At 39.9% G+C, this 11,218-nt stretch overlaps 1 protein-coding gene across 1 annotated transcript in view; it reads left to right on the top strand.

The window, feature by feature from the left end:
• The first annotated feature begins 535 nt into the window (after positions 1 to 535).
• Rpe65 (retinal pigment epithelium-specific protein 65kDa) overlaps positions 536 to 11,218 on the top strand; it is a 24,103-nt gene continuing 13,420 nt past the window's right edge. Inside the window, exons 1-6 of the mRNA XM_013020557.1 lie at positions 536 to 552; positions 2,700 to 2,782; positions 4,532 to 4,682; positions 6,070 to 6,177; positions 6,281 to 6,422; positions 10,243 to 10,390. Coding sequence (XP_012876011.1) covers positions 542 to 552; positions 2,700 to 2,782; positions 4,532 to 4,682; positions 6,070 to 6,177; positions 6,281 to 6,422; positions 10,243 to 10,390 — 643 coding nt within the window. The 5' untranslated portion in view covers positions 536 to 541. The remainder of the gene's footprint in view (positions 553 to 2,699; positions 2,783 to 4,531; positions 4,683 to 6,069; positions 6,178 to 6,280; positions 6,423 to 10,242; positions 10,391 to 11,218) is intronic.

Raw genomic sequence — 11,218 nt, 5'->3', positions numbered from 1 at the left:
ACAAAAAAAAACTTTTTAATATTAGGTAGCTTACAGAATCTCTGGGATGGGCAAAAGATGAAGCTACGTGGCCAGTATTCATGCTCCAATTTTCTCCTATAAAGAAGCTTCAGTAGAGACATCAGAATGCCAAGAATGTGAATAAATGAATGGGGGTAGGGATGAGGGTACAAAGGTGGTAGAAGGAGATAGGTGCCAGAAAACAGGTCAGGTGCCAGTTGGGTAACTCGGATCAGCTCAGGCCTAATGCTGGCCACTCCTACACAGGTCTTTCTAATCTGCTTCTTATTCTCCTTAGGAAGAATTGAGGTCTCCGGAAAACAGCCAACAAGCTGTGATGGAAACACCAAACCTAAATAATGCTAAAACATCAGGAGTGCTGAAAGGTACCTCTGTTCTTCTGCTCCCTAAGCTGAGGAGGTGGAGCCCCCAAAGCCATAACTCCTTCTGGAGGAGGGGTGGGGGAATTAGAAGGCATACAAAGGCCCCTGGCTGAGAACTTGATTCCTCATTCTTCAGTTGGTACAAGAACTGGAAGAAAATGTCTATACAGTAAGTATCTCTGGGAGAGTTTTTTTTTTTTATTTAAATAATGCTTTAGTGCTGGCACTAGATGGTAAATGGGCTATTTCAAAGAGCTCCTGAAAGAATTGAATTGGTTGATGATGTTTAAAAAAAAAAAACTGTTCAGTCTCAATAGCGTAATTTCTTACCCTATTGAAGTAAAGGTATAGAATTCAGATCTAAGTGATGGTGAGAGTCATGTGACTGACACTGGAACTTGAAAACAGTAATGTACAGAGAAATATCGCACAAAGCCAGGCACCCGGGACTCAGGTCTATCATCCTTGCTACTCAGAAGGCTGAGATGTGAGGATTGCAGTTCAAAATCAGCCCAGACAGGAAAGTCTATGAGATTCTTATTTCCAATTAACCACCAGAGACAGGGAGCAGAGCTGTGGCTCAAAGTGGTAGAGTACTAGCCTAGAGCACAAAAGCTCAGGGACAGTGCTATGGCTCTGAGGTCAAGCCCTACAACCAACAGAAATATCTGACAGACTTTGGTTTCACTTCTTGCCAGTCAGTTCCTAGCAGTGTGACTTTGAGTAAGTTATTTATTTTTGAGTCCAAGTTGCTTAAATTTTTAAAGGTTGTTTTTTTTAATCTGTTGAATTACTATAACAATACTTCTTACTGGACTGTGTTGTTGTGAGATTTTAATGAATCAATATCATGCAAAGTTATTTTGTGGTAAAAGTGATTTATAGAAAGTAATTATGAATGTCGGGTGTCAGTGACTCACACTTCTAATCCTAGCTACTCGGGAAGCTGAGATTTAAGGATCACAACTCAAAACCAGCCTTAGTAGAAAAATCTGCGAGATTCCATCTCCAAAAAAAAAAAGCCATGTTGTTGTCCTGGCTCGAGTGGTAAAGCATCAGCCATGAACCCCTCCCTCCCCCCCAAAAAAAAGCCAAGTGAAAATTTATGACCCTCAGTTCAAGCCCCAATACTGGTATATACAAACATAAATAATTATGATGACTACCAGAATCCCCACTCTAGGAACTTATAGAATGTAGGCAAGGAGATGAAGGAAATACATAAAAATATAGATTCTTATTCTCTTGATTTTTTTTTTCGGTCCTAGGGCTTGAATTCAGGGCCTGGGTGCTGTCCCTGAGCCACTTGTGCTCAAGGCTAGTGCTCTACCACTTGAGCCACAGTGCCACTTCCCACTTTTTGAGTAGTTTATTGGAGATAAGAGTCTCACTGGGCCAAGCACTGGTAGATCACGCCTTTAATCTGAGCTACTCAGGAGGCTGAGATCTGAGGATTGTGGTTCAAAGCCATCAGGGCAGGAAAGTCCACGAGACTCTTATCTCCAATTAGCCACCAGAAAACCAGAAGTGCTGCTGTGGATCCAGTAGTAGAACACTGGCCTTGAGCTGAAGAGCTCAGGGACAGCACCCAGGCCCAAAGTACAAAGCCCCACAACTTACAAAACAAAACAAAAAACAACAATAACAACAACAAAAAAAAAAGAGTCTCACTGGAACTTTTCTGCCTGGGGTGGCTTTAAACTTCAATCCTCAGAACTCATTCTCCAGAGTAGCTAGGATTTACAGGTGTGAGCCACCAGCACACCAAAGCTCTTGGGCTTTCATAGAAAATAGTATAAATGTGAGTGAGGATGAGTTACCTGATCTGAAATGCTATTGTCTCCCAATCTGTAGGCACAAAACAAATGACTGTATGATGCAAGAAAGTCAGCAGTACAGTCAGCTGAGCGTGTCCATAGGGCAGGGCACATCCTGGGAAAGGCCTAGACAGCATCAAAGTCCAGGAAGAAAAGGGCCAACATCAGAGCTCGTTGCTTTGTCTTCAGAAATAGAAGAAAAGTACAGAAGCTAGGATTAAGTCTAACATAACAACTGATTTTAAAAGAGGGACCATGTTCCATGACATGAAAAGCAAACCCTAAAGTGAGCCCCATTCTCTTCTCTGAGAACTGTACAGTAATGAGTACTGGCCCCTGCCACTCCCTCCACCACCCATTCCCATGCTCCCTGGGGGCGGTCAGATTGGCAGTAGCGCATTAGCATTGAGCCATAGGTGCCTTCCCTCCTGGTACTCTGCTGCCTCCTCCTTGACCTTGAACTACCAGAGTACCAAAATGAACTTCCTCACCATTGCAGAGTTGAGCACCCTGCGGCTGGTTATAAGAAGCTGTTTGAAACTGTGGAGGAACTGTCCACGCCACTCACAGCTCATGTCACAGGTAGGTCTCCATCATCATGACACCATCTTCTTTTTTGTGAAGGTCTTTCTTCTTTGTCTTCATATCAACTGCATCTCTAGAGGCTACAGGGAAGGGGATTTGGAATTTTAGGGGTTTTATTTCATTATTTTCTCTTGTTGACCTTCATTTCACTTCTTCATTTCACTAATGTGCATAAGTGGTACCTAACTGCAATTCCTTCAAGCCTGGGACTACACCTTTCTTCATCTTCTATCAGAAAGACTAGTCAAATTTATCTATAGGAAATAATCCACTTTTTAATCCAGGAAGAATGGAAGGAGGAAGGATGAACAGATGTAATTATGGTATTCAGTATACACTATATAAAAATTGAACTATGCAACTTGTAGGCAGGGATAAGAAGTGAAAACAGGTAGGAAAAGAAGGGGTGACACTGTTCAAAAAGAATTGTACTCATTAGCTGACTTATGAAATAGTCACCCCTCTGTACAACATCTTAGCAATAAAATTACATTCAAACATTTTTAATCTAGTAAGTGTAAGCATTATGCCCACCTTTGGTTCTCAGCTCCACCCAAACCTGAGCCCCTTCCTTCCCTGGAGTTCCAGCCATACAGCTGGCCCCTCCCGCACCATCCATAACCTGAACTCTCATCTACCTCACTTCCTACCTTCAGGCACTGCTGCTACCGAGATAGTGGAGGTCGCCATGTGCTCTCTCTCCAGGGCAAATATGGCTCCTCTAATAAACCTTGTAATAATCGTTCTCCTGTGCCTGCCTGCCTCTGGGTGGTCCCCTGGCATGGATATGATGCATCCTTTCAGTAAAGATTGCTCAAACTATGTCAAGTGTTCACCACTCTTAAGGATGGTCTTGAGTACACTTTATTTTACATCTGAGGAAACTAAGGATCCAAGAAGGCTCATGGCATGTCCTGACTGGAATCCAGGTCCTGACACCCAGCCCTATGCACTTTTTGCTATAGGAAGTTGATCTTCATTGGGTACTTTGATTCAAACCCTAAGAGAAACAGAGTTCTTGATTTTCTTGTTTATTTTTATTTTTGTTGTTGTTGTTGTTGTTGTTGTTGGGGCCTGAACTCTGGGCCTGGGCACTGTCCCTCAGCTCTTCAGCTCAAGGATAATGCTCTACCACTTGAGCCACAATGTCACTTCCAGTGTTTTCTGCTTATGTGGTGCTGAGGAATAGAACCCAGGTCCTCATGCATGCAAGGCAAGCACTCTACTACTGAGCCACCTTCCCAGCCCCAAGTTCTCGATTTTCAAAAGCCAGTAAGTATTCCTATTGTTTCATTAAAATGGTTTCTTCTATAAATTCACCTTTTTAAATGTTTTGCTCTTCTCATTGTTCATCCCTCTACCCTTCAGTCCATTAAAACACATTAACATTTTTTGAATTCCTTTAAAAAGTAAGATGGCAAAAAGGCAGATGGAATTGTGTTTAGAGATGGATTAGAGTTAAGGTGAGAATTCTCCTCACCTCAAGATGCCTTTATCTCACTTCTTCAACCCATTAACCAAACTCTGTGGTGTTGACATATTTCCCACCATCTGCTTTCCTAGTGAAAGGAAACTCAGACTAGCAGACACTGTCTCAGTACTGTCCAGCATGGTTGCTGAGAACAGAAGTCACTGCCAGCCTTCGACAGAAGAGGCTGCCCAATGGGGCTGCTAGTATCACCATTCCAACTTACAAAGAATGAACCCAGACCGAGAAGCAATGCTCTCTGTCTAACTTCATCACAGGCAGGATACCCCTCTGGCTCACTGGCAGCCTCCTTCGATGTGGGCCAGGACTCTTTGAAGTTGGATCTGAACCATTTTACCACCTGTTTGATGGCCAAGCCCTCCTGCACAAGTTTGACTTTAAGGAAGGACATGTCACATACCATAGAAGGTAAGGGAGTATCCGGTCCACTCCTCTCCCCGGAGAAAGGCCTAGCTCAGTTCCTTCTACCATATATTCCCCCTCGTACATCCAAAAGAAGACTTATGTACCAACTTCCTTTGCAGAAGCTTCCTTGATCAGTGTGTCTAGTAGATGCCAGGGAACCCTATCATAAAACAATGAGGGAGCTAGATCTAGCATTAAGTTCTAGCCTGGCTTCAAATCCTGTATCCACCACAGTTTGCTTCTGTTAGTGATGCCTGACAAAATGTTGGCCTTTAATTCCTGATCTTGTCATCTGTAAAAGGGAGAATTAGTAAAGTCCACTTGGCAGATTCATTGCCCAGATTATTGTCAGTATAGGGTCTAGCACATGGAATGTACTCTAGAATAACACAAGTTTTTGTTATTCAACCAGCGCCCATCTTGATTCCTTTTACTTTTTATAATTAGAAAGGACTGGAAGGAGAGTAGGGAGGGGGTATCATGGAGATACCAAAAAGAGGAGTGCTCCAAAAACAAGAAGTTATTGCTAAAGAGTTTGGAGGTCCAGCCCATCACTCTAAGAAGCCCTCATGCCAATACAATACTTGTGTCTCTCACTTCAATATTCTCATGTGTTAATGGCTTTGTCGATAACTACAGATTCCAGGAATTTTGAGTAGACATCAAAAGGAAGACCTGAACCATTCAGGATACCTTGGGCTGTGACAGAATAAAACCGGTCAAACCAACCAAAAAATTTACCTATGAGAGCAAGTTTTGGAGTTCAGAAAATAACTTTCTCATACATTCTAAAGACCTTGTTCCTCTTCACATGACAAATCCTAGGCAACATTTGCCAGTTAATGTGGGATGCAGGTCAGCAGATCTACCTATGCAGAGATAGAATTCAAGAATATCCATTTTCAAAATGTCACAAAATAAATTCTAAAATTGAATCAAAGCCCAAGAGGGAAGCAAAGATATTTAAAGGAATATAATTTAGCACAACAGCATCTAGGTTCCCCCTATATGTACATTATCAAGTTCCAGGATAAAAAAAGAGTTAGAAATACTAGAATACCCATGGAAAACTTTTCCCATAGGGAAAGTTCACTTTGTCTGATTCTAACCAAGTCTGAATTCTACAAAGCCAGCTCAGCTTCATATGCCAATCACTTAAGTTTTTTGGAACCATAATTTCCTTATCTGTCACTATAAGGCTTAGAAGACTATATTTAAGCTCCCCTGGGCCACTCCAAGAAATGGGACAGACAGTGTCTTTATGCCTCATATTATGGCTTTCTGATCCTAGTTTGATAAAAGCTCATTGATAAAAGCTCATCCTAAGCTCTACATGAATGCAGTGAGGGCCCTTGCATGTGACCCTTTCCTATGTCTCAATGCTTTTCAGGTTCATCCGCACTGATGCTTATGTCCGGGCAATGACTGAGAAAAGGATCGTCATCACTGAATTTGGCACCTGTGCTTTCCCAGATCCATGCAAGAATATATTTTCCAGGTTACTGAAACCAAGCTGCATGTTATTCATGATATTTTACAACAACCCCTTTCCTCTTACAGCTTGAAAATTACTGAACTGAAAAACTCATTTGCTTCTGCAGGTTTTTTTCTTACTTTAGAGGAGTAGAAGTGACGGACAATGCCCTTGTAAATATCTACCCAGTGGGAGAAGATTACTATGCCTGCACAGAGACCAACTTCATTACAAAGATTAATCCAGAAACCTTGGAGACAATTAAGCAGGTACAATGCAATGCTTAGGTGTCATTGCTTAGGAATTTAAATTTTGGAATTTAGAATTCAATCAAAACCTTGTTTTCTACCAATACTAGTGATACAACATAAGATGAAATTGATCTCTTCATTCAGGACATTTTAAATACTTACATGATTTGGAGGAAAGCCATAAAAAATTCTTAACATAATCACACATTCATGTACAACATAAATGCTTATTGAGTACTTTCCATGTATCAGAATGCTTGCCAAATGCAAGAGGTGTATCAATAAGTATAAGACAATAAGGTCTGAGTTGCCAGGTTTTATACAATAGGATGGGTCTAGTGCACAGTGGGTGTTCAACATTTTATAGCTATTAAAATTGGAAACCTTGCTATTATGGTTTTAGGCAAATATGTTGTACCAATTTGCCCCTTCTTGCAATAACATAAAGCTTTACCTTAAATGAAATAACACAGGCACAAATAATAGCTATATCAGGAAATAACTAAAAGAACTTGGGAGTATCAATGTAGCATTCCTTAAAATGGACCCATAATTTTAATCAACATTTGTTAACGTATACTTGCAAAGCATTGCAAATGTCTTTAGGAAGGTCAATACAGAGACTGAAGAATGAAAGTGGAGCACAGCCATAATACCACATTTGACGAGTCCTTTACAAAAAGGGAAATGTAACAAAGCACAAATAGATTATTTCCCACCGGTGGAGGCAGATCAAGGAAGCTTGCATCTTAGCCAGAAATTTGTTTTAAAGTAAAACTTCAGTGAGTTTGATGAAAGGATATTCAAGATGGAGGAGTTACAACTAAGCAAAGATACAGAAGTGGGTAAATGGTCATAGAAACTGGGAATAATCTCCCTGGGCATGACTTGCAACATTTCCCAGTGGAGGCCCTCCCTCCAATACTTCCAGACCTAACAGTAGGAAGCAGTACCACTCCACAGTAGGAGTTTGTCTTCTGGGGCGTTTGATGTCAAGGGTGATAGTGGAACACAGTGTGGGGTAAAACTAAATGCTTGAATAGTGGGCTACACCTTTGCAATAAGTAGATTTGCTAATGAGAGTCTACAGAAAGTATGCTTAAAGAAATGACATAAGCAGAACTGTGTTTATGGGAGGACAGAAGAGCTAAGGATAGCCAATATTGGAATTTAAAACTATAGATAACACTAATGTATATTCTAAAAGGCTGGAAGAAACCATTTTTAATATTTTACCATAAAACCTTAAATGTTAGAGAAAACAGATACATTTAACCTGACTTAAACACTACATAATGTAAATATTATTGGAACATCACAGGTTACCCTGAAAAGTGTACAATATTTATGTTTCAATTGTAAGAAACAGACCAGAGGTATAATGAAGTGGTAGTAGAAATGGAAAGTCTCAGTCATTATTGGAACTATTTACAATTATCAACAGACTATTTACATATACTGTTTAACATATACTGTTCTTTCTTTCTGATGTGTGTATGACTATGTTCAAGTGTATGTGAAAGCTGAGTTTCTAAACAATTCTTACTCTAACTGAATCTGTATTTCAATTACACAGTGCCTCCACTGGAAATGTAGCAGCTATAGTTTGTCTGTAGAATAGACTTTGTCGTGGGCCAGTTTCCACTGTGAATAGCACTGTACCATGAATTCACCTAAGAGTTTTAATTTAGAAAAAAATTGCTATTACTGACAACACTAATATCTGATTCCCCAAAGTACAATTTCCTTGATTCAGCACATGTAAAACTGCCAATACAAAAGAACCATCTACATCCAGAACCCCCATAGTTTCAAGGAAAAGTTCAAATGGGGGTGGAGGAAAGTGGTTCAGTTTCACTCCCCTAGTGCATGAACCTTCCCAGACATCTTGCTGCATAACTGGTGATTCCCAGATGAAATGCACCACTTCCCAATACTATGCTTTCACATCATGATTCCTGTTTCCTAGAAGAGTCATTCTATTCTACCTGGCTAACTTTTCCTCATCTCTCCAGCATCAGTTGGAGGTATTGCCCCCAAGAAGCTTGTCTAAGCTTCCATTCTAGCTTAGATGGCCTTTGCAGGTTCGGTTCCACACTCACTGCTCTTGATTGGGACCTTTCCAGGAACCATTTTTTCTCATGGCCGGCGCTTATGTTATAGCCAGAAATGTTCCATATCTGCATTTTCCAAATGCTGTTGAGCACTTTACATGTGGCAAATGTGACTAAGGAATTGAATTTGAAATTTTGTCTGATTTGCAATTAATTTACATTTATATTGCTATGTGGCTACCAAGTGGAACCACATAGGTCTAAACTGGAATTCCCAAAAGAAAGGATCTTTTCTGTTTCCCTGTGTGGTGGTTCCATTCCTGGCATGTACTAGATGATCAGTTATGAACTCAGTGATGAGTGGGCTAAAAATATTCTCCTAATCAAACACTCCATTAATTATTCATTCAACAAAATGTTACTGGGTAGGGTCTAGGTAGAAATTCTAGTACTGATATACCATGACAGGCCTCTGCATCATTGAACAAGACGTTTCACCTCTCTGATACCTCAATGTGTCCTTCTGAAAACTGAAAGGCCAAGATTTTTAATTTCTTAAAAGAAATTAAAGTGCAGAATATTTGTGGCTGGGAGCTAGTGGCTCATGCTTATAATCCTAGCTACTCAGGAGGTGGTTCAAAGCCAGCCCAGGCAGGAAAGTCTGTGAGACTCTTATCTCCAGTTGACCACCAGAAAGCTGAAAGTTGCACTGTGGCACAAGGGGTGGAGCACTTGCCTTGAACTGAAAAGCTCAGGGACAGTGCCCAGGCCTAGAGTTCAAGCTCTACAACTGCTCCCCCCCCAAAAAAAATTGTGTTTATTCCTCAGAAACTTGTTTCTCACCTAATTAAGGTTTTCACTGGACAAATCTTGAAGTTCCTTTCAGTTCCAGTGTATACTCTGTACACGACACTGGATGACTGGCATTGTAGTCAAGGAAGAAAATGTCTTTTTTCCCTCACTTGAGCCATCCATTAAAGAGCATAAGGGATAAGTGACAGGGAATCTGAAAGTTGTTTACAATGCTTCAACATTTTAAATAAAAACAATTAAGTTAGAAAAGTAAAAATTGTCAATATATCTTGAGTTCTGGTCATGGTTGTATAGAGGTGGATTATAATATCCTTTATTTATAAAATAGGAATCTGAATATCCATAAAAAAGAGTAATAATTAAGCTGGATACTAGTAGCTCATTTCTATAACCCTCTCAGGAGGCTGAGATCATATGACCCTGGTTCAAGCGGTCTAAGGCAGGAAAGTCCATGAGATTCTAATCTCCAAGTAATCAGACAAAAGCCATAAATGAAGCTGAGCCTCAAATGGTAACACACTAGCCTTCAGGAAAAAAAAAAGCTCAGAGACAGTGCTCAGGTCCTGAGTTCAATCCCCAGGATCAGAAAAAAGTAAGAGACATAGCTTTAGTTTGTTTTTTATAAATCAAACTTTATTGAATACCAAACAACTTACTATGATACAATAAAAGAAATATACAGAAGTCCCAGGACTCAAATACATCATTGTTTGATCAATCAGAGCAGTATATATGGTTGGTATCAAGTGCAGAGCACAGTGACAGAGAAATCTAGATTTCAGAAGTCCAGATAGTCAGGATAGAGGTCAGAGGAAAGTCCTGGATTGAAGTAAAGGCAAGACTTCAGATGAACCTGAAAGAGGATAGATGAATAGAAAGATCAAAAGAAAGACAAAGTACAATAGTGTGGGATCAAACCTAAGGACAATCATCTTTCTCTTAACATGGATGACATTGCTCTCCTTCTACAGGTTGATCTTTGTAAGTATGTCTCAGTCAATGGAGCCACTGCTCATCCCCACATTGAAAGTGATGGGACTGTTTACAACATTGGTAATTGCTTTGGGAAAAATTTTTCAATTGCTTATAATATAGTAAAGATCCCTCCACTACAAGCAGGTAAGTTTACCAGCCTTTCCTCTTCTGGAAATAAGTATTTATATTGTGAAAAGGTTACGGCAAGTATAAGATTTCAGATCATAAGAGATGATAACATAAATGCAGTTAAAATATTATCACATTTGCAACAGTTGCTCTCATCCCCATCCTACTAGGAAACTAATGTCCAAATGCATCACACTGTAAGAAATGAAGACTTAAAGATATAGAAAATGAGACTAAGTTACACTCTACAATGGTTTAAAATATAGTGTATATGTTGACCATATCTAATTTAGATCTAACTTAGATCTAATTTAGATCTAATTTAAGTTGACCATATCTAATTTAGATCTAAATCCAGCAAGTGATTTTATTATTTAATTAATTTGTTGGGTTTTGAGGGTTGTTTTTTTTTTTTTTGGTCAGTTGTGGGTTTTGAACTCGAGGCCTGAGCACTGTCCCTGAGCTTTTTTGCTCAAGGCTAGCTCTCTACCATGTAAAACTAGTGTTCTACTACTTTGAGCCACAGTACCACTTCCAGTTTTTCTTGGTTAATTGATAAGCATCTCACAGACTTTCCTGCCTGGACTAGCTTTGAACTGTAATCCTCAGATTTCAGCCTTCTGAGTAGTTAGAATTACATCATGAGCCACCAGTGGCTGGCCTAATTTGTTGTTTTTGAGACAAATCTTTTTTTTTTAATTTAATTTAATTTTATTTGTGAATATACTGTACAGAGGGGTTACAATTGCATGGGCAGGATAATGCGTACATTTCTTACCAAGCATTGCAGCCTCCTCTTTTGTTTACCCTTCACATCACTTCAAAGCCTCCCCCCTCCCCCCC

This window comes from Dipodomys ordii, unplaced genomic scaffold (assembly GCF_000151885.1).
Source record: "Dipodomys ordii isolate 6190 unplaced genomic scaffold, Dord_2.0 Scaffold51, whole genome shotgun sequence".
Lineage (NCBI taxonomy): Eukaryota > Metazoa > Chordata > Mammalia > Rodentia > Heteromyidae > Dipodomys > Dipodomys ordii.
Note: the sequence above shows the minus strand (reverse complement) of the source record. Positions and strands in the feature narration are given on the sequence as shown.